Genomic DNA, 22,940 nt, shown 5'->3' with positions numbered 1-22,940 from the left:
ACACACACTCACACACATACTTACACACACTGTCTCTCACACTCACACACTCACACACATACATACACACTCACACACATACTTACACACACACTCTCTCACACACACACACATACATACACACACACACTCTCACACACACATACTCTCACACACACACACTCACACACATACTTACACACAAGCTCACACACACTCACACACACTCACATGCACACATGTAGAAAATAATTTAGAGATGAAAAGAACCGAGCACAGTGTCATACATCTCCTAACACTCAGGAGACAGAAGCAAGCAGATGTCAATGAGCTCCTGACATGGTTATATAATGAGCCCTTATCTCAAAACATCAGGAGGGAGGGAGGGAGGGAGGGTGGGAGGGAGGGAGAGAGGAAGGAAGGAAGGAAGGAAGGAAGAAAGGAAGGAAGGAAGGAAGGAAGGAAGGAAGGAAGGAAGGAAGGAGAGAAGAACAAGAGAGAAAGCAAGAATGAAGGGAAAAAAGACCTCCTAGGTTTCTGACTTTCAAAAAGTATACAACTCTGTTTTGCACCGTGAGATATTACATGGGACCGTGCATCGGAAATTTTAAATGAGCTGCTCTAGGGGAAGAGAGATGAACGCACTGGAGCCTCCTGCCTTTCCCTCCCTTACCCTCTGTGATAGATTCCAATGTTTAAGTACATTGGTGCTACACAGACGCTTGTTTTAAAACATGCAAACAGGGCTCACCAAGATAGAAAGTAATCCAGAGTCTCCCTGATGCAGGTAAAACATGCCGTACTCCTTGCTGGTGCACAGTATTGAAGAATGCACTGCATACCTCCTGCTGTTTATAAGAAAGTAAGAGACTGAGCCCAGGACTGTCCCTGTTCAAGACCCCAGTGCTTTACCCTGAGTCTGACTCAGTCTTGGGTTAAACCACTAAACCATTTCTCTTCATTTCAACACAAAAGGAAAAAGCATTTTAGATCTCACCAGATCGAAGATGGAGTAGACCCCGGCTTCATCTGAAGTAATTCCACATCCTCTTTCATCAAGATGAGAGACTGGCCATCAGGGGCCAGACCCAGACCTGTCAAGACTCCCAAGTCCTCCAGCAGAACTCTCTTCAGATGAAGACTGTGGTGCAGAAGGGAACACACACTTCTCAAGGTAACCTTCCAGACTCTCACATACTTCTAATGAACGTACCTTTCCATACTCTCCTCATGAGTAAAGTATAAAACACAGCGACTGACCTGCCCCTGATACCCTGCTCCTAACCATCTGTGTGCATGTGTGTTTGCTCTTGTACTGGGATCAGACCCAGAGCCTCTGGCAGGATTAAGACAAGCACTCTAGAACTGAGCTATATTCCCAACTGTCTTTCTTTCTTTCCTTTATAATTATTTATTTATTTACCTATTTATTTAATAATTATAACTACACTGTCACTGTCTTCAGACACACCAGAAGACGGCATCAGATCCCATTACAGATGGTTGTGAGCCACCATGTGGTTGCTGGGATTTGAACTCAGGACCTCTGGAAGAGCAGTCAGTGCTCTTAACCACTGAGCCATCGCTCCAGCCCCCACCTGTCCTTCTTACGTCAAAATCCACCATCATTCTCTTTTACTTGCTCAAAAGCAGATCCCCTAACATTGCTGCCTTTTGCTTCCATCAGTAAGGTTCTGTGGATGTTTCCTTCGGCAACAGGACCCCAGATCTCAGGAGGCCTCCAGACCTCAGCACCACTGACTCCATCATGCCAGTACCACTTAAGTGGGAAACTCAGCGTGTAAACTGCACCACCAGCCAAAACAAAAACAAAGACCAGATCCATCAAAGGCCACAGTTCTGGGAAAGCTTTTTTGTGCTTAAAAGCTCACCCTGAGAGAGGCTCAGGGCTACACAGGGATACCAAATACCAGGATTCCCGGGTAGCCTCTGACCATCTAATACAGACTTTCTATTGCTTAGACCCATGTCTGAGCATCCGTCTCTGGTGGATGTACCACACCACCTTCAGGACCCTATTAGGCCTTTCTATGAGGCAGAACAGAACCATGAGAGGTCTCCCAACCTTCACCATCTCTTTAACACTCCATCCTCTTTCCTATCATCAGGTTCCTGCTCTGAAACTCAGATCACAGAGCAGAGCTTTGCCAGAGTATGTATGTGGCATAGAAAGATACTGCTTGATCCCAGCATCAAACCCCAAAGGAATAAAGTGCCTCCTAGGGATTTAGCAGGAATTTAACATCGGGCCATGAAAAGGAAGTAGGCTCAAGGTAAAAACATCCAAGGAGTGTGTTGCATTCCTTTTATCTTGGTCATTCAGATAAGCCCCTAGACACAGTGACCTCTGGACTTTGTTTATTGCCTTGTTTCACTACTTTGTCTTTGATCTAAGACCTGACCCTATTCTTTGTACATACTTAAAATAATACAAAAGCAGACAGGGAAAAAATAAACCCACTTCAGCCTCAGCACTGGCTGGAGTCATGTTATAACGTTGTCTAATTGTCTTTTTCTTTTCAGTCCTCACTCCCTTCTCAAGACCCTGTCGACTGACTGAGGTGGCTTGGTCAATAAAGCCAGGCGGTGGTGGCACACGTCTTTAATCCCAGCACTCAGGAGGCAGAAGCAGGAAAATCTCCGAGTTTGAGGTCAGCCTGATCTACAGACCAATTTCCAGGATATCTAGGAGTACACAGAAACTCTGTCTTGAAAAAAAAATCAAAATCAAAACAAACAAATAATAAATAAGAACAATTCATTGGTACCACACCGTCTGGCCCAGAAGTTGTCACCGAGTAGGCATTTAAGAATTATTTATGGAACTGGAGAGATGGCTCAGTGGTTAAGATCACTGGCTGCTCTTTCAGAGGTTGGTGGCTCACAACCATCTGTCATGGAATCCGATGCCCTCTTCTGGTGTGTCTAAAGACAGCTACAGTGTACTCAAATATATAAAATAAATAAATTAAAAAAAAAAAGAAGTATTCATTTAAACTGACAAGACCAAGGCAGGTAAGAGGGCTTAGAGGGTAAAGGCACTTGCCAACAAGCCTGACCGCCTGACCACCTGACTTTGATTCCCCAGAACCCACGTGTTGTTGGTAGGAGAGCCAAATGTGCTGTCCCAATTCCTTGTCACACATACACACAGAGATCAATAAATGCAACTGAAAACAAATGATAAAGCCAGGAGCAGCTGACGTCCTATCATAGCCTCACGGGAAAGCGGGCATAGACACATCATAACAAAATCATAACCAAATGCTAGGTCTGTGGAGCTTGCCACTCCCGTCAGCAGCTTCACCTGGGACTGGTGGGTGCTGGACCTTTCCTCGGGTCCACTTGCCACTCGCTGACGTTTTTATTAGCACTGAGAACCACGAATGAATTTGCTGAGTACCAGATCAGGTCACTGACCCGGCCCGGAGCCTGTGAATGAATGAAGCAGGTTTACGTCAGTACTTCTGAGGTACAAGCATCAACTTTTCCACTCCCAGGTATGCAGGCAAAACTCCAACCCACGGAGGTTCCAGGAAACACAGGGGTGACAGAATTCATGCAGACCAAGACACCTGTGCCGTTGCCACAGCCTTGGCTTTCTGCCACAGTATGAGGTCCCCAGCTTCATTTCCAGACACCACCATAGAACCATCTGGTGCCCATGCAATGGCGGTGATGACCGCAGAACTCCTGTATGTATCATCTGGAGAAGAAAGGATAGGATATATTAAGAGCTTCGCCCTGCGCTCTCAGTAGTGGTGCACTCTTTCAATCCTAGCACTAGGAATACAGAGGCAGCTCCATCTCTCTAAGGCCAGCCTGGTCTATATAGCAAGTTCTAGGCCATCTAAGGCTACCTGTGAGACACTGTCTCAGAGGGAGAGAAAGAACAACTGGGCTTTGGATGGGTGGATGGGATAAAGAGTTTTAAGATTACCCTCAAATCCCTTGTTCCACCCACCTTCTTTTACATGACCTCCCCCTCCCCCTTACTCACCTGCTTCCTTAGGTATCTGCCAGAGCTGTACAGAGCTGGCATCTGAGGTCAGCAGGAGTCCTGAGGCCTCAGAAGCAGCAGCTGCTGTGACTGGGCCACTGTGTCCCTGGAGGGTACATATTTGGCACACCTAGGAAGAAAAGGGTTGCAAAGGTTGTCCTGCACACCTTCTCTGCCACTTCCCTACCCGAGCTCCTGCAGAGAACTCACCAACAGGGGATGCCACAACTTTGTGGCCCCATCCAGTCCAACAGTCACCACCAGAAGCTCTGATCCAGGCTGTCCAGCTGAAAAGACAGGGAAACTCAGAAGAAACGGCTAGGACCAGTGGCAAAGGCCTATAATAGAGGGCTGGCCTAGCAAGCACTGGTCCTAGGTCTAATCTCCAGTACTGAAGAAAAGGAAACTTGATCTCTAGTACCGAAAAAGAGGAACAGGAAATGGAAGAGGAGGAAATTTAAAAAGACGAAAAGGAGAGGCTGGCAGTCCGATACCTGGACGAGGTTGCAGAGCAGCTGCACATTGGCTGATGGGTCCAGAGTGGGCAGGGATGCTGGTTAGCTCCACACCCTGATGGTCCCACACTTTCAAGGTTCCGTCCCGGCTCACAGATACAATGTGCTCCTCCTGTGTCAGGGAACAGTCACCGTGGGCAGGACATGGGAAATGAAGTAGACTCAAAGTAGATTTGCAGCCAGGGACTGCACTAGCTTGAAGTATGCATTCGACTGTCTTGTAATAATTCTTCTGGCAGCCTGAGACCCTGACCTGTGTGTACTACACACACTCCGCTCTTCAAACAACACACCAAACAATCTGTCAGCAGCCTAAGTCCCCCAAATGCACAGAGCTGCACATGTTCCTCTCTTTGAACAATGTAATGCATTTCTCTTCCTGCTAACATCCATCAAACATAGACAGGTTCCATCCAATCATACTCTCGTCTGGGTATGAGGGTAGTGAGACTGATCTGGCCCGAACTGGTTTTGGATGCATGTGTAATAAAGTAATCTGTGTCACTATTTTGTGTGCATACAATTCAAAGCAAGACACATTGTGATTAATGGCATATGCAACAAGTAAACCTGTATTTAATTCAAATCTGTTGATAACAATAAGCACTCAGACTATACCCTACACCCTTAGTAGACAAGATCTTCTCTCTCTCCGACTTTATACAAGAAGCCCTAACCAGTAACCTGAGGCCTGTGACTCAGGACAGCACGTCTTTTTACTTGCTTGTTTGTGTTTTGAGTCAGGGTTTCTCTGTGTAGCCCTGGCTGTCCTGGAACTTACTCTGTAGACCAGGCTGACCTGGAATTCACAGAGATCCACCTGCCTCTGCCTCCAGGCTTAAAGGATTGCACCACCACTGCTCAGAGACAGCTTATCTTACCTATGTGCTATTTTTGCTTTGAATAAGCGTATCTCTCTGCTTTCATAATCTGTGTGTGTGTGTTTTAAAAATGTTTCATTGAGGTGGGATGTATACACATGAGTGGAGATGCCCAAGGAGGGCAGAGGCTCCAAGGTCTCCCTGGAGATACATGGGTGTTGGGAATTGAACTCAGGTCTTCTGGAAGTGTTCTTAGCTGCTGAGCCATCTCTCCAGCCCCTTCTGCGTGTGCTTTTATTTAATTCCTGATTAAGACACCAAGAACAATATCCGGCTAAGACCTCCAACTTCCTCCAGAGAGACAAAGGTAAGCATCAGAGACTTGGAAGATGTAAAAAAGTGAGGGGTGCAAAATCGTGGAGTTGTGTGGCTTGGAAAATCTTGCCAGAAACTCATAACACTTAGAGAATGTGTTTGTATGTGATACCCAGCACACCAAATATCAGGCCACTGAGATTCCATACCTAATGCATCCAGTCCCCCAGATCCTCCTGGCCCTCCCAGAGAACACTGGTGCAGCCCATTTCCTTACCACAGCAACCACGTTGCTCACGGCACTCTGGTGACCTGGAAACTGGCCAAGTTGCTGTCCTGCCTCTGGGTTCCAGAGTCCCACAGAGCCATCACTAGAGCAGGAGATCTAGAATGAGGAGCAAGATCATCAACATTGCTTCGACATGTTGTTTGTGTGGCTTTGAAACAGGGTCTCACTACATAGCTCTAGTTGGCCTGGAACTCACTATGCTAGGGCTAAAGGCATATAGCACCATGCATGGGTCCTTTCTTGTATCTTTTTAAAACACAGCGTAAGACTTTTACGTAGAAAAAATAAATACCACAAACCCCCAAGAAGATTAGTTTTATGCCTTAGGAGCAAATAAATCACAGCGACATCTTTCAGTCTCAGGTATCCCAAAGCTGTGTCTTGTTAGGAACATGGGCTTTGGGGCCAGAAATGGCTCCAGGTGCAAAACTGCCCTGTTCTATTAGATATGAATTTGCTCCTTAGCATCTAGATCAGTTAGCTAACAATGGCCTGTAACTTGGTTTCAGACGACCTACCATTCTCTTCTGGTCTCTGCAGGCACAGTACCCACAGACACACAAATAACTTTTTAAAAGAATTTCTTTCAAAGATTTATTTATTTCATGTACATGAGTACACTGTAGCTGTCCTCAGACACACCAGAAGCAGGCATCAAATCCCATTACAGATGGTTGTGAGCCACCATGTGGGATTTAAACTCAGGACCTCTGGAAGAGCAGTCAGTGCTCTAACCACTGAGCCATCCCTCCAGCCCACAAATAATTTTTTTTTTTTTTAATGTAAGCCTTTTAAAAGTGTGCTCTGGAGCAATGGTTCTCAGTCTGTGGGTCATGACCCCTCTGGGGGTCGAACAGCACTTTCACAGGAGTCACCTATCAGACATCCTGCACATCAGATGTTTACATTATGATTCATAACAGTAGAAAAATTATAGTTATGAAGATGTAGCAATAGAAATAATTTTATGGTTGGGGGTCACTACAGGTGGATCTGTATTAAACGGTTAAACCATTAGGAAGATCAAGAACCACTCGGCTAGATGAATGGCTAGATGGTAGAGCTCCTGCCTAGTATGTGCAAGGCCTTGGGTTCATTATCCAACACCGAAAAGGCAGAGGGCTTTCTTTTCAGAGCCTTTATTGGCTCCGGATGGTAGGATGGCCCAGTGGGCAGAGCTGCTTGCCACCGAGCCTAACAACCTAAGTTCAGTCCCTAGAAACCCATATGGAAAACCTCCATGTACACAGCATGGCACAGTGGCACATCCCTCTGCACACACGCACGGATGCACACACAAGTGTAAGGGATTTAAATAAAAGGAATGCTTCTTAGCTCAGCTTTATCCTGGCATGACCTCGAAGATGCTTTTCTGGGGTCGGTTTTCTTCTCTGGGAAAAAGACACCAAGGATAGGGTCTACCTCGCAGGGTGTCATAAAGATGACTTGTGGTAATAATTATAACTGAGCTTCTGTCAGACCTAAAGCAGGCTGTGTATACCCAGCAAAGGTTAGCATGACTATCATTAGTAGATGCTAGAGAAAGTTTGAAACGGAGACTGTTGTTTCCCTCGAGGCCCTGCGTACTCCTTCCCAGCGCTGCACTCACCAGGATGTTGTCTCTGGTCCACGTACAGCCAGTGATCCAGTCACGATGACAGGAGGAGAACGTGTGAATCAGGAGAGGGGCTGGGGCTGTCCTCACATCCCAGCAGAGGAGATTCTGGGACGGTGAGGATGGGGATTCTTCAGGACACGGGCCATAAGAATGCCAAAGCCATCTCCGAAAAGGGTTGTTTATATCTGACAACGTCTCGAGAGGCCTGAACTGGCCATGGACTACCTCCCGAGCTAATGATCTGATTCTCTGTCCTTTATCTCCCAAGTACTGAGATTAAGGTAGGTGCCACCACACCTGGTTTCAAGCAGGAATTTTTAAAGGAAAGTGTCAGGCAGATCTGGCAGATCAAAAAGTTCAAGAAAGCAATGGGAATAGACCATTCAGGAATGTAGGAACAGAGAGGCTGTGGGGCCCTAGGGTTACATCCTTCTGTAGCTCACCCTATCCCTGCCTGCTGTGGCCAAGATGCGTCCGTCAGGGCTGAAGCTACAGCAGCACACTGGCCCCTCGTGTCCCCGGAGTTCAGCACCACAGGGCAACTCCTCTGCGTGTGGCTGTGTCAGTAGCTGTCTCGGCCACAGCCGTACCGTGAAGTCCTCTGTATTGGTGAAACAGAAAGCAGAAGCAGGACTGGCCTAGGAGCCACAGGAAAGCATGGGAGCAGAGCCCAGCGCCCGAGTACAACTCCAAGGAAGTGGGATGGTGGGTCGGCTGACTGTGCCGAGGTCTTGGGCAAGGGCCAGTCACTACACAAGCACACAGCACGGGAACGCCCTGCACCCAACCCAGCTTCTGCAAGGAAGAATCAAGTCAGGAGTGTGGCTCCATGTGTCTGTAACTGCCCACCATGTTTCTCACAGCAGCTTCAGCAGCCAGGGGAGAGGAAGACACACACACACACACACACACACACACACACAGAGAGAGAGAGAGAGAGAGAGAGAGGCAAGCAAGTATCAATGGGCACTTTGGTTGGGAGGTAGGCAGATGAGATCAGAGGTTTCGAGTACATTAATAACGCAGCTACGTGTTGTAAGCATATAATATAAAAATACAGTCTCTGTCTCTATCTCGGCTACTTGGGAGTTAGTTGGGGTTAGAGAAAAACTGTCACCCTTCTAAGATTGCATTAGTAATTGATGTCCAACATGGGGCAAAAACTTGCATAGGCTCCAAACTTGGGACAGAAATCTAAACTTAAAAAAAAAAAAAGAATCAAGCTTAAAGCATTAAAATTTCCTGGAGAAAGTAGCAACAGGCACTCCTTAGGACCAAAGGCAATTTCCTAGCAAAAGAGCAAGAAAGTAAGGAAGCCAAATGCTTGCGGCTTCTTGAGTAGACCCCCTATAGAACATTAAAATCCCAGAGGAACAAAGCAGAGGCAATTCTTTTAAGAAGCCCTGGCTGCACAAAAAACTGACTCTTCAACAGAACCAATTCAAAACCATCTTAAAAGTTGGAAATAAACACTGCATGCACACAGGCTTTGATGAGCATGCATAAATACAGTTATAAATCGAAGGGTGACGCCGGCATATTTCTAAGACGTGATTTAGTAACACTGCTCAGTCGTACCTGAGGCAGAAGCCAAGAGCTCCTGGGAGGCAGCCAGTCCCAGCACAGGCTTCTGGTATCTGGATAACAGCCACAGGGAATGAAGGGAGTTTCCCTTGAGCATCCATCCATGCAGGGATCCATCTTCTGCACCACTCACCAAAACGCTAGGACCCAGCCAGACCAATGCAGACACAGCCACATTTAGCTCTTGCCCCTGAGCCCCCTGGGAACCTAGAAGATGGAAGCGTACATGAAAGAAAGACATCTGGGGAAAGAAATGAGGCGGCGGGAGCCTTCTTTCCAAGGGTGTAAACCCATCTACTTCCCCTCTGATACCTGAAGAAATTTTGTAGATTTTAATGCCATCTTCTCGGTACCCGACAGCCACCTGGTCACCGTCTGGGCTGAGAGCCACAGAGAGTGCAGGAGAAAGAGGACGAGAGCCCAGGCAACCCCTGGGCCGGCCAAGAAATCCTGACCATAAGTGAGCCTAGGATGCAAGAAAAGGAAAGGTACTTACCTCCACTGTGTGTCTCCCCACCCCGCCCCCCGCCAGGACATCTTTCCTCAGAAAAGACCTCTCTCTCTCACCATCCAGCTCCTCCAGGATCCTCAGCATTGGGCCCCAGCATTACGTGAATACATCCCTACGCTGGCCCTGAACCCACAGACCCTCTGGGAGCTCACCTTTCCATCTTCTCCAGCCGTCAGAAACCGGCCTCCAGCATGCAAGGAAAGAACAGCAGAGACACGGCCACACTGTGCAGGAAAGGCCGCCAGCCGCGTACCCTCTTGCCAGGCCCACAGCTCCAATGTCCCATCTATCCGGCCCACAGCCACAACCTTCCCAGGTGCACTGAATGCCAGCGAACGAACAGAGGGTCCCGGGGCCCCTAGTTCCTAGATAGAAAGATAAAAACAACAGAGCAGAGCCTGTTCTCAGTATAGGCTCGAAATGACATGGAATGTAGCTGTCATTCTCCATTCTCACTGTGGTCCTGCGTGTTCTCCTGGAGAGCCACATAGGACATTCCTACCTTGGTGACTTTGAGTCCATCTGCTTGGAAGAAGGTAATGCTTCCAGCCCAGCTGCCCGTGGCTACCACCTGCCCCTCTGGGTGGAAGGCGACGCAGTTCAGAGACTTGGGATGTATGTGCTGGAAAGCCTGCCGTCCCCGGACTGTGTCCCACAGCTGGAGAAGAGACAGGGGAGAAACCAGGGGGCTGGACACAAATGGCAGAGCCTCTCAGCCCTGGAGCTCCTGGGGGTGATCTCATCCAGTCCCCCGCCTCATCCAGGCTTCCCTAAGACTTGCTTGCCATGGTGAGCAACAAAGCCAGTTACGGCTCATGGTTGAGGGTCACTTTTTGTTACCTTTAGGTATCCGCCCAAACACACAGTGGCCAGCAGGCGGCGGTCTGGGCTCAGGCAGCAGCCAGTGATTTGGTACTGGTGAGCCTTGGTCTGGAACACCCTGCCCCAGGAAAAAGAAGTCAGGGTCCTGGGTCTTCTGGCAATTAGACTCTCTCCCCACTCATTTCTCTCCGGGCCTCTCACACAGAGTCTTACCAACAACCATGTTGCAGGTCCCAAAGCTCCAGGAGCCCATCAAACGTAGTCAGGAACAGGGCAGTGTCCGAGAGGAATGCAAAAGAAGAAATTCCATCACAGCCACTCACCAGAGCCTTCTCTTCCTGAAACGGCCAGTTGGGAAGTGTGGGTCAGGTGACAACCCCAGTCCTCCAAATCTGACCCATTCCAGGCCCCAGCCATAAAAAGGCCAAGGCAAAAGGGGTTTAAGTCCTTGGCTGTCTACACTCCCAGTCCAAATACAGGTTCAAGTGTACCTCATAATCAAAGTGGGGTGACCTTTCCCCACCCCAAGACCCCATACCACAAATTTTCAGGGTTCTAGGGAAAGGGTGTTACATAACTGTGTGTGCACAGGGGTGAAGGGTGGTTTGGGTAAGGAGAGAAAGCTGTGGCTGTCTCCTCTCTCCAGTCCAGTTACCCACGGCTGCGATCATGCACAGACATTTACAGGACCACCTTCCCACATGTCTGTGCCAAGGTCCCCTGTGTAATCCAGAACACCCACCTTTCTCCATCTGAGGTCCTCCTCTATCTACACAACTCTCATAAATTGTAAACAACTGGGTCCTGGTTCTGAGCCCTGTGTTCCTCAGAACACTAAGTCATGTGCCCTGAACGGAATCCAAACAGTAATGCTGAGCAGCCATGCCTGTCGTTTGGGTTTCATTTTGCTCTATGCAGCCCCAGGCTGGCTTTGAGCTCACAATCCTCCTGCCCCAGTCTCCCTGATCCTGGGATCACAGGTGTGGACTATCATACCCAGCTGTTGTTGAACGAGCCTTTGACATGAGTTGAGTAAAGTCGCTGAGTCAACCAGAGTATTAAGGGTGTTCCCAGCTTGCCTAGACCTTCCGGGCACTACGTGAGAGGGTTTTCTGACAGTCACTCTGCCTTGCCTTCAGCATCATACCTGCCAAGTTCTCAAGTTCAACAGGTAAATTGTCCCACTGGCGGTCCCCACAGCTGCTCTTTGCCCATTAGGGGAGAAGGCCACAGCGGTTGGGGATGAGGAAATTGTCAGAGACAAGCTAGAGAGGGAGAAAAAAAAAAAGGACGAAAGAGAAAGTGAGGGAAAGAAAGCCAACAGGAACCAAGTTCTACATCTCTGTGTCTGAGCCCTCCCTCTCTCTAGAGGTAGTAGACAGTAACTCCAGTCTGTCCTGGCTTACCAAAGCTAGGCTCAAGGGTCTTACCTTTGCTGACCCTTCAAGGTCTGGGGTTTATTAATCCATTTCAGTGTGAGCCGTTTGTGCCATCGCTGGGTGAGCAGAGGGGCCTGGCAGCAAACGGGTGACTCTTCAGGCTGGCTAGCTGCCTGCTGGAGCAGGAGCAAAGGATACTGGGTAAGGAGTGAAGCCTGTTGTCTCAGGAAGTTATGGAATGCAGCAACATCTGCCTCCGGGAGCTTCTGGGTTGCCTCAGGCTTTGAAGAAGCTATTTTTGAAGAGAAAGGGAGACTGAGAGTCGCTGAGGAGGTGACTCCATGGGTTGGAGAACTTGCTGCGCAAGCATGAGGACCTGAGTTCAGATCCCCAAGCAGCAGCTACAGAAAAAGTCAGGTGTGGCCACACGCGCCTGTGGCCCTGGTGCTGGGGTGGGACAGGGCAGACGGGAGAACCACTGGAGTTTGTTGGACATCAGCCTAACCAAAAACCAGTGAGCTCCAGATTCTGAGAGACCCTCTCTCAGCAGAATAGGTGGAGAGCAACAGACAACTAAGAGCTCCTCTGGCCTCTGTAGATGGCTGTGTGCCGAATTCACACACACACACAAATACACACTCACACATACACACTCAAACACACATACATGGGCTGGAGAGATGGCTCAGTGGTTGAGCACTGCTCTTCCAGAGGTCCTGAGTTCAAATCCCAGCAACCACATGGTGGCTCACAACCTTCTGTAATGGGATCTGATACTCTCTTCTGGTGTGTCTGAAGACAGCTACAGTGTAGTTATAATAAATAAATAAATAAATAAATAAAGTAAGTCTTAAAAAACACACACATACACATAAATATACACACTCACAAATAAAAACACACAGACATACTCACACAAACATATACACACAAACACACAGACTCACATACAAAAACACACATACATACCCTCACATAAATACACACACCCTCACACAAATGCATACACACACATACACACTCTCACACAAATATACACACTCGTACAAAACCACACAAACATTCTCATACACACTCACACATGCACACAAACATACACTCACCAAGGGAGAGGGTCAGAAAACACAGTATCATTAGGAAACCATTAACCTCAGCACCACGTCTAATTATATGGTCTATTTAAATTTTTAAGTATCTAAGGGAGTATCACCCTCTGAACTTCACATCAGGAACACCTACTCAAAACATAAAGCTTTGGTTTCCACCGAAGACCTAGGAAAGTGAAATCTTGTGACCTCAGCATCTATAATTTTGACAAACTTCCTAGATAATAATTCACTGTACAATACAAACCGAAATGCTACCGAAGAGGTCTAAGCAAAGGGTTTTCCTAAGACTCATCTGCTTACATTTGGGGCATTTTTAGGTTGGAATGGAAATGTGGACCTGCCCTCGAGCAGGTTATCCCACATCCCAAAAGAAAGAATGTAGTGACTTATCTCACCATAGAGTCCATACGCCTCCAGGAGGTCAGGCACCAGACCCACTTCCAGATATGCAGCTGCCACATGGAGATTGGTAAGAAACTTTGCAAGGAGACCGTGGTTCCTGCTCTGGAGCTGGGCAGAGCAGATTGGACTCGGGTGAGAAAGGGGAGAGCAGTCTAAGAACGGCCCACGCAGATACGGGGACTAAGGAATCTAAGAGGTCCGGGGACTAACCAGATGGTAAGGTAAATCTTTCAGGGCCTCAGGAGGGCAGCTTCGGAAGGTGCCTGAGGCATCAGGATCACACATCTTCCAGAGGTGAGCTGCAAGAGCAGACATTGAGAAGGGCTTACCGCGGCAGCACATCCAAGCTCAGGCTGCAGCAGAGTAAACTACCCAGCGGCCAGCGTGTGGTATCGACCTCCATGTCCAAGCCCCATACTCCCGGCCAGGCTGACTCGGGCCGTAATCACCTGCAATGAGGACATGCGCAGTCTTCTCTAGCCCCAGCCTTCTCCCATAGCGACGTTTAACTGCGGTCCTCAGAGGCCCATCAGAGAGGCAGAGACGGGCACCGGGGCGCTCCACCGGGCCCTCGCCTAATAAACTGTCCTCAAGAGAAGAAGGGAGAAGAATGAGGGAGGAGAAGCAGAGCCAGGCAGTGAACACGCGGGCCAGCAATGTGCTGGCATTCCCACTGCAGAATGGAAACTGGACGAGCAGCATTCAGGACCTGGGAGGCGAGTGTGGGGCTATACCAAAGAACGCGTGGGATGAAGAAAGAATCTAATGATGTCCTAACTGGAGACGCGGGGAGGCTGCTAAGAGCTCAGCTGGGGAAGCATTACCTGCGTAGACTCTGGACAAGGTAGGCAAACGGACCCAAGGGGTAAGGGTTTCCACTGTGACTGGCAGCCGCTGCTTCTTCCCAGCTCTTAGTCTCCTTGGGCAAAGTCCACCATGTGCTCAGGACTGCGTGCAGCTGGTCCACAGTCAAACCTGGAAATGTAAACTCTCTGACAGCCCAAAACCACACAAGGAGTCCATCGTCACTATACACGACCTCTCCGGGCACCTCTGGCTGATATCCCGGCTGAACTAAGGTTAGCCAACAGCTGAGCCTTCAGCCTCCCATTCTTCCCCCAGACACTGACCATTACGTGTGACCTCAAGGGCAGTCAAAGCTCGAGGGAGTACATCATGGCCATGCTCTTGCTCCAAGGTACTCAGGATGTGCTGTAGCAGCAGCGGGAGAGTGCCGGGCAGGGTTCGAAGTCTCTCTGACACCTGAGAGTGAAAGAGGAGGCCTTATGGGGTGGGGTTGTGGGGGTGGGGTAGGCGGACAGGAGACTCCAGCAGTAAGAAAAGCTAAAGGACTGGAGAGATGACTCAGCAGTGAAGAGCACTTGTTACTCTTGCAGAGGACGAAGGTTTACTACCCAGACCCACGTGATGGTTCAGGACCGTCCGTAACTCCAGTTCCTGGGGATCTGATGCCTTCTTCTAACCTCCCTGGGCACCAAGCATACACACAGTGTACACATAGGTTGAACGGTCACACATAAAATAAAATGAATAGATTTGATAATATTGTTTAAAGTAAGGAAGCTGAGCAGCAATACGCATTCGTCCTCTGCTTCCTGATTCAGGATCCTCTTGGCTTCCTCACCATGATGAACGATACCTGTGAACTATGGCCAAGAAATGCTTATACCCTTAAGTAACCTGTATCAGTGTTTTATCACAGCAGCAGAAAATAAAACTAAGAAAAGAATTATACCAGAAGTTTCAGACAGCAAGAGCACTTGATCAAAAACTCAGATAGGGAATACTTGTGTAATATTTTGTCAAAAATCAGGTTTCATTCTGCTCATATCCTGGGAACTTGAGGTTGAAAGACCTATCCACTGTGGGTAGCATCATTCCCTTGGCTGATACCCTGCACATTAAAACTGTGTTGAGCACAGCATTTATAGCTCTTTCTTTCTCAGCAGGTACAATGTGACCAGTGGCTCCAAGCTCCTGTCACTATAACCCTTCAACAACAGAATATAAACTCCAACTGTGAGCCAAATAAAGCCTTCCTTCCTAAGCTGCTTCTGTCAGGGTATTTTATCATAACAACAGAAAAGCAACTAAAACAGGCAGGTATGAGGGATAAAGCCCAAAAAGGCTAACAGCAATGGAAAATACGTTAAGACTTTGGGGATATTATAAATAAGGCTGCTATGAACGTGGTGAAGCATGTGTCCTTGTTATATGTTGGAGCGTATTTAGTGTATGTGCCCAGGAGTGGTATAGCTGGGTCCTCAGGTAGCACTATGTCCAATTTTCTGAGAAACTGCCAGATTGATATACAGAGTGGGTGTACCAGCTTACAACCCCTCCAACAATGGAGGAGTTTTCCTCTTCCTGCACATCCTCACCAGCATCTGCAGTCACCTGAGTTTTTTATCTCAGCCATTCTGACTGCTGTGAGGTGGAATTTCAGGATTCTTTTGATTTGCATTTCCCTGATGACTAGGGAAGTTGAACATTTCTTTAGGTGCTTCTCAGCCATTCAATATTCTTCAGTTGAGAATTCTTTGTTTAGCTCTGTACCCCGTTTTAAATAGAATTATTTGATTATCTGGAGTCTAACTTCTTGTGTTCTTTCTATATGTTGGATACTAGCCCTATATCAGATGTAGGATTAGTAAAGATCTTTTGCCAAGCTGTTGGTTGCCATTTTATATTTTTTGACAGTGTCCTTTGCCTTATAGAGCTTTGCAATTTCATGAGATTCCATTTGTCAATTCTTGACTTTAGAGCATAAGCCATTGGTATTTTGTTCAAGAAAATTTTCCCTGTGCCTATGTGTTCTAAGCTCTTCTCCACTTTCTCCTATATTAGTTTCAGTGTACCTGGTTTTATGTAGAGGTCTTTGATCCACTTACACTTGAGCTTTGTACAAGGAGATAAGAAAGGGTCTATTTTCATTCTTCTGCATGCTGAGTGCCAGTTGGACCAACACCATTTGTTGAAGAGACTGTCCTTTTCCCATTGAATGTTTTCAGGTCCTTTGACAAAGATTAAGTAACCATAGGTGTATGGGTTCATTTCTGGGTCTTCAGTTCTGTTCCATTGATCTACCTGACTGTCTCTGTACCAATTTCAGGCAGTTTTTTTATCATGACTAATACATGATTAATCTGTAACATAGATTAAGGTCAGGGATGGTGATGCCCCGGAAGTTCTTTTATGTTGAGAATAGTTTTCGATATCCTGGGTTTTTTGTTATTCCAAATGAATTTGCAAATTGCTCTTTTTAACTCTATGAAGAACTGAGTTGGATTTTTTTTTTCTGAGTTGAAATTTTGATGGAGATTGCATTGAATCTGTAGATTGCTTTTGGCAAGATGGCCATTTTTACTATGTTGATCTTTTCAATCCATGAACATCTTTCCATCTTCTGAGATCTTCTTCAATTTCCTTCTTCAGAGACTTGAAGTTCTTGTCACACAGATCTTTTGCTTGCTTGGTTAGGGTCACACAAATGTATTTCATATTGTTTGTAACTATTGTAAAGGGTGTTGTTTCCCTAATTTCTTTCTCAACCTGTTTCTCTTTTAAGTAGAGGAAGGCTACTGATTTGTTTGAGTTAATTTTATATCCAGCCACTTTGCTGAAGTTGTTTATCAGCTTCAGGAGTTCTCTGATGAAATTTTGGGGTCACTTAAGTATACTATCATATCATCTGCAAATAGTGATATTTTGACTTCTTCCTTTCCAATTTGTATCCCTTTGACTTTCTTTTGCTGCCTAATTGCTCCAGCCAGGACTTCTAGCACTGTACTGAATAGGTAGGGAGAGAGTGGGCAGCCTTGTCTAATCCCTGATTTTAGTGGGATTGCTTCAAATATCTCATCATTTAGTTTGATGTTGGCTACTGGTTTGCTGTATACTACTTTTACTATGTTCAGGTATGGGCCTTGAATTCCTGATCTTCCTCAGACTTTTAACATGAAGGGAAGTCAAATTTTGTCAAATGCTTTCTTAGCATCTAATGAAATGATCATGTGTTTTTTTTTTTCCTTTGAGTTTGTTTATATAGTAGATTACATTGATGGATTTCTGTGTATTGAACCACCCCTGCATTTCTGGGATGAAGCCTACTTTATCATGGTGAATGATCATTTTGATATATTGTTGGATTTGGTTTGCAAGAATTTTATTGAGTATTTTTGTATTGATATTGATGTGGAAAAATAGTCTGGAGTTCTCTTTCCTTGTAGGGTCTTTGTGTGGTTTAAAAATGAGCTTAATTGTGGCTTCAATGAATGAGTTGGGTAGTGTTCCCTCTGTTTCTATTTTGTGGAATAGTTTGGAGAGTATTGGTATTAGGTCTTCTATGAAGGTCTGATAGAATTCAGCACTGAACCCACTGGTCCTGGGCTTTTTTTGTTTGGGAGGCTTTGAATGACTGCTTCTATTTCTTTAGGGTTTATGGGATTTTTAGATGGTTTATCTGATCCTGATTTAACTTTGGTACCTGGTATCTGTCTAGAAAATTTCTCTTTCCTCTAGATTTTCCAGTTTTGTTGAATATAGGCTTTTGTAGTAGGATCTGATGATTTCTTGAATTTCCTGTTTCTGTTGTTATATCTCCCCTTTCATTTCTGATTTTGTTAATTTGGATACTGTCTCTGTGTGCTCTGGTTAGTCTGGCTAAGGGTTAATTGATCTTGTTGATTTTCTCAAAGAAACAGCTCCTGGTTATGTTGATTCTTTGTATAGTTCTTTTTGTTTCTACTTGGTAGGTCTCAACTCTGAGTTTCATTATTTCCTGCCACCTACTTCTCTTGAGTGCATTTGCTTTCTTTTGTTCTAGAGCTTTTAGGTGTGCTGTCAAGCTGTTAATGTATGCTTTCTTCAGTTTCTTTTTGGAGTCGCTCAGAGCTATGAGTTTTCCTCTTAGTACTCCTTTCATTATATCCCATAAGTTTGGGTATGTTGGGCCTTCATATTTGTTAAGTTTTAAAAAGTCTTTAATTTCTTTATTTCTTCCTTGACCAAGTTATCATTGAGTAGAGCATCATTCAGCTTCCATGTGTATGTAGACTTTTTTTTTGTTTTTGTTGTTATTGAAGACCTTAAGACTTACTTAGTCCATAGTAATCTTCGAGGATGCATGAAATTATTTCAGTCTTCTTGAATAAGTTGAGGCTTGTTTTGTGACTGAAGATATGGTCAGTTTTGGAGAAGGTGCCATGAAGTGCTGAGAAAAAGGTGTATTCTTTTGTTTTAGCATAAAATATTCTATAGATGCCTGTTAAATCCATTTGGTTCATAACTTCCGTTAGTTTCACTGTGTCTCTGTTCAGTTCCTGCTTCCATGATTTGTCCATTGATGAGAGTGGGGTGTTGAAGTCTCCCACTACTATTGTGTGTGGTACAATATATGCTTTGAGCTTTAGTGGAGTTTTTTTATGAATGTGAGTGCTCTTATATTTGGAGTATAGATGTTCAGGATTGAGAGTTTATCTTGATAAATTTTTCCTTTGGTGAATAAAAAGTGTCCTTTCTTATTTTTTTTGATAACTTTTGGTTGAGAACCTATTTTATTTGATATTGGAATGGCTACTCTAGCTTGTTTTTTGGGACCATTTGCTTGGAAGTTTTCCCAGCCTTTTACTCTGAGGTAGTGTCTGTCTTTGTTACTGAGATGAGTTTCCTGTATGCAGAAAAATGCTGGATCCTGTTTACATATCCAGACTGATAGTCTATGTCTTTTTATTGGAGAACTGAGACCACTGATGTTAAGAGATATTAAGGAATAGGGATTGTTATTTCCTGTTATTTTGTTATTATAGGTATAATTATGTTTGTGTGGTTTTCTTCTTTTGGATTTGTTGCAAGAAGATTATTTTCCTGCTTTTCAAGATGTAATTTCCCTCCTTGTGTTTGAGCTTTCCATCTATTATCCTTTGTATGGTTGGATTTGTGGACAAATATTGTAGTACATTTACACAATGAAGTACATTCACACTACTCAGCCAATAGAAACAATAACTTCATGAAATTCTTAGGCAAATGGATGGAACTAGAAGTCATTATCTTCAGAGAGGTAACACAGTCAAAATAGAACACTCGTGGTATGCACTCACTGATAAGTGGACACTAACCCAAAAAGCTCTGAATATCCAGAAACAATTCACAGACTTTATGAAGCCTAAAAAGAAGGAAGGCCAGAATGTGGATGCCTCAGTCCTTCTTAGAAGGAAGAACAAAACACTCACGGAAGGAAATACAGGGACAAATAGAGGAGCAAGGATTGAAGCAAAGATCATTCACCTAGGGATCCACCCCATATGCAGCCACCAAACCCAAGCATTGTTGCTGATGCCAAGAAGTGCTTACTGGCAGGAGCCTGATATGAATGTCTCCTCAGAGGCTCTGTCATAGTCATACTGATTCAGTTGAGGATGCTTGCAGCTAACCATTGGACTGAACACGGGGACCCCAATGAAGGAGATAGAGAAAGGACTGAAGGAGCTGAAAGAGTTTGCAACCCCATGGGAAGAACAACAATATCAACCAAACAAATCCTCCAGAGCTCACAGGGACTAAAACACCAACCAGTGAGCACACATGGAGAGACCCATAGTTATATATGTAGCAGAGGACAGCATTGTCTGCCGTTAAAGGGAGAAGAGGCCTTTGGTCCAGTGAAGGCCTGTTTTCACAGTGTAGGGGAATGCCAATGTGCTGAGAGAGGAGAGGGTGGTGGGGAGAGGGAGCACCTTCATGGAAGCAATGGGAGGGGGAGGGGGATGGCAATGGGAGGAAAGTGGATAACTTTTGAAATGTAAATACAGAGAATATCTAATTTTAAAAAAGGACTTTGTGGATAAAGAACAACTAACCTGTTCGTACAGTGTGAAGAGCCTCAGGTAGTCAGTGACCAGGTGCAGGTACAGTGGCAGGCTTGAACCCTGCTTTGCCAGCAGCAGCCGCATCTGGTGGGATTTGGAGGACTCGGCATTATTCAGGAGATCACGGAAGGCACAGCTGCCTCTGCTGCAAGCTAATTGTTACGTGTCCCCTCCTCTGAGAGTCTAATTAAAGGGTGGGTATATAACATCACCTCAAAACCCATACCCCACCCTACATCCTAGCTACATCCTGTCGGAAAAACTTGCACCCCTCAGCCTGACACCCCTTAGCTACCATTGTCCTCCTCCTCCCCCAAGACTGTTCACCATGGAAAAGTCTGGGTGGTCTTCTGAAACATCAGAGGTATCTTATGAACAACTTTCCCTGACAGATCTGGAGAAACTCAAAGGCAGTGCTAGGACGGCAGCTAGTGGCCTCAGCAGCTGCACCGTCATGGTTCCCGGATGCATCCCACATCCCCATTAGTGATGGTCTGGGTCCAAACCTGGTTGTTAAAAGGTGACTCCTCCAGCCGTTTCCCATACAGCGCTAGCTCCTCTCTCACCAGCTGAGCCCTTGAAGATGGGACCAAAGACCCCAAGGCCACCACATAAGCACCCTGACTTTGCTGAAGGGTCTCGCCCAGGCCTGAGTCACTAGACACACTCAGCACCAGGTGCACTCGCTGTGACATTTGCACAAAGGAACAGAAAGGCAGAGGGAGAAAAAAGAAGAGCATTAGAGAAGTCGCTATCCCGATCACCCACGCACCTTTCTCAGGTTGGCCTCACACTCACCTGTGGAAGAGACTTGGGAATCCAGTCTGAAATCAGCTGGCCATTATGATCCACCAACTTATCTGCCCCGTCGATGACAAGGACCAAAGTCTGACCAGGTAGCAGCGACTGAGCCGATTTGAGGAGCAGCTTCTGCTGCAGTTCCCACACCAGGCCTCTGTGTGTGAAGGAGACCGCCGGGGTCAGAGGCAGGGGAGCAGGGATGGCAACGCGGCTGGCTAATCTTGAGGTACACACCTGTAAGTGCTGGGGAGGGCGCTCGGCTCTCCCAGTTTTTGATGCAGATGGGTACAGAGGCGTCTGAGGAGGTTGTAAGCAAGACACTGGTCGGGGCGGGCTGCCGAAAAGTGGAAGAAAACGAACGGGGGCACGTTGGGCTGGTCAGGAACCTTCAGGGCAGACACAAGGGATGCCTGCACGGGGCAAAACAGAGCCATGTTTACATTTCAGTTTGTGCACCATCTCCCCGCCCTACCTCCTTAGCTCGGAAGCTCTTCCTCCTGCCTGAGGTTCATACCAGGAAGGCAGTCTTTCCCTGTCCTGCCTGCCCAGTCACTAGGCTCAGCCTTCCGCGAGGCAGCAGCAGCTGCCGCACTGTATCCTGAAGAAGGCGTGGCCGCGCAGGACTCGGTGGGTTCTTCAGCTGCTGAAAGCTGGTCTGGATCAAATCATCTTCTGAGATGGATGCTGGCTGCTCCAGCTGGGCCCCGGGCTGAGGGTCACAGAGCACTGATTATGTTTCCACGTTTCTTGGGACCTCTTGGCCTAAAACATACCAACTTGCTTCCCACCCAGAACTACCAAGCTCGATCCCCTCTGTCTTCAGCATTCCTGCTGACCTGCAGGACCTTCTGGATCATGCTCCACACATCCTGGAGAACCAGCTGTCCAAACTCCTCCAGATCCCCGGTGTAGGGCCGGCCAGCTGCTACACCACCCCACCCACAGGAGTACCTGTAGGGGAAACATAACCCCAAGTAGTCAGAGTAAGCCTGGCTCCCTGCAGCAGCCCTCTGGTGGATAGGTGCCTCCACCTGTGTCAGCTCACCTGCGACAGGTGACCTCTTTCTGTTTGCATAGGTATTGCTTCAGTTCTGAGACCCGGTGTGCAGCCTCTTCTGACTCAGAAATAAAGTCAGGTTTCCAGGCATCTGGCACAGAGCTGACCACAAAAGACACCCCAGGGGTGGGACCAGACTCAGACCCCTGTCTCCTGTCATCAGCCAGGAGATAAGGCTCTGCCCCCCCCCCGAAACTTTGCATTCAGGTAGAGATCTGACTTGGGGTGCCAAAAAGCATGCTCTCTGAGGCCTGTTTCTTTCAGCACTGAATGGGGGGGGTGAGGACTGGCGTTCTGTGGGGGCAGCAGAAGGTACCTAAGGAAACCAGGGTCTCGGAAGTAGATGAGAGCCTGGGCGGAAGGTTGCGAGCGTTGGTCCCGGTGCAGGAATTGCATCACCTCCATCTCTGTCACCGAGCGCCCTGAAGGGTACTGTCGAGTCTGCATGGAGAGAGAAGACACAGGCAGGGTCAGTCCCAAGCATCCACCCATCTCTGGAAACCTTCAAATGCCTGAGGTCACCTTTCTCTCTGTAAGCTTGTGTCCTACCTCCAGAGACAGGCTGTAAAACAGTTACCAGCTAATGATTATCGAATGATTGACAGGTACTAGGTATTTTAAAATGCATTTTTTCCCTCAGTGTTGAAGATTGGATTCAGAACCATATACGTGGTTGGCAAGTATCCTACCACCAAACTATATTCCCAGACCTTTTTGTGTGTGCATGAGAGAGAAAGAGGGTCTCACTATGTGGCCCTTGCTGGCCTGGAGCTCACTTCCTAATGCTGGCATTAAAAACATGAGTCACCATATCCAGCTCCCCTGAC

The 22,940-nt window shown here is 46.8% G+C and overlaps 1 protein-coding gene and 1 pseudogene across 2 annotated transcripts in view; one reads left to right on the top strand and one right to left on the bottom strand.

Annotated features, from left to right (window-relative positions):
- Positions 1–22,940, top strand: part of LOC308428432 (large ribosomal subunit protein mL39-like) — a 231,237-nt pseudogene that overhangs the window by 69,108 nt on the left and 139,189 nt on the right. The window lies entirely within an intron of this gene.
- TEP1 (telomerase associated protein 1) overlaps positions 1–22,940 on the bottom strand; it is a 46,673-nt gene that overhangs the window by 2,233 nt on the left and 21,500 nt on the right. Inside the window, exons 21-51 of the mRNA XM_080926849.1 lie at positions 22,430–22,554; positions 22,102–22,215; positions 21,893–22,007; positions 21,571–21,765; positions 21,291–21,466; positions 21,054–21,210; positions 20,762–20,941; positions 20,247–20,339; positions 14,496–14,628; positions 14,190–14,340; positions 13,815–13,948; positions 13,576–13,664; positions 13,359–13,473; positions 11,906–12,146; positions 11,623–11,740; positions 10,689–10,813; positions 10,494–10,593; positions 10,156–10,311; positions 9,806–10,018; positions 9,455–9,608; positions 9,137–9,349; positions 8,002–8,159; positions 7,550–7,663; positions 5,929–6,036; positions 4,495–4,627; positions 4,211–4,287; positions 4,001–4,130; positions 3,576–3,706; positions 3,308–3,432; positions 977–1,120; positions 731–827 (exon numbers count right to left, since the gene is read on the bottom strand). Coding sequence (XP_080782975.1) covers positions 731–827; positions 977–1,120; positions 3,308–3,432; positions 3,576–3,706; positions 4,001–4,130; positions 4,211–4,287; positions 4,495–4,627; positions 5,929–6,036; positions 7,550–7,663; positions 8,002–8,159; positions 9,137–9,349; positions 9,455–9,608; positions 9,806–10,018; positions 10,156–10,311; positions 10,494–10,593; positions 10,689–10,813; positions 11,623–11,740; positions 11,906–12,146; positions 13,359–13,473; positions 13,576–13,664; positions 13,815–13,948; positions 14,190–14,340; positions 14,496–14,628; positions 20,247–20,339; positions 20,762–20,941; positions 21,054–21,210; positions 21,291–21,466; positions 21,571–21,765; positions 21,893–22,007; positions 22,102–22,215; positions 22,430–22,554 — 4,314 coding nt within the window. The remainder of the gene's footprint in view (positions 1–730; positions 828–976; positions 1,121–3,307; positions 3,433–3,575; positions 3,707–4,000; positions 4,131–4,210; positions 4,288–4,494; positions 4,628–5,928; positions 6,037–7,549; positions 7,664–8,001; positions 8,160–9,136; positions 9,350–9,454; positions 9,609–9,805; positions 10,019–10,155; positions 10,312–10,493; positions 10,594–10,688; positions 10,814–11,622; positions 11,741–11,905; positions 12,147–13,358; positions 13,474–13,575; positions 13,665–13,814; positions 13,949–14,189; positions 14,341–14,495; positions 14,629–20,246; positions 20,340–20,761; positions 20,942–21,053; positions 21,211–21,290; positions 21,467–21,570; positions 21,766–21,892; positions 22,008–22,101; positions 22,216–22,429; positions 22,555–22,940) is intronic.

This window comes from Micromys minutus (assembly GCF_963924665.1).
Source record: "Micromys minutus genome assembly, chromosome: 12".
Lineage (NCBI taxonomy): Eukaryota > Metazoa > Chordata > Mammalia > Rodentia > Muridae > Micromys > Micromys minutus.
This window is presented reverse-complemented; position numbering and strand designations above follow the sequence as displayed.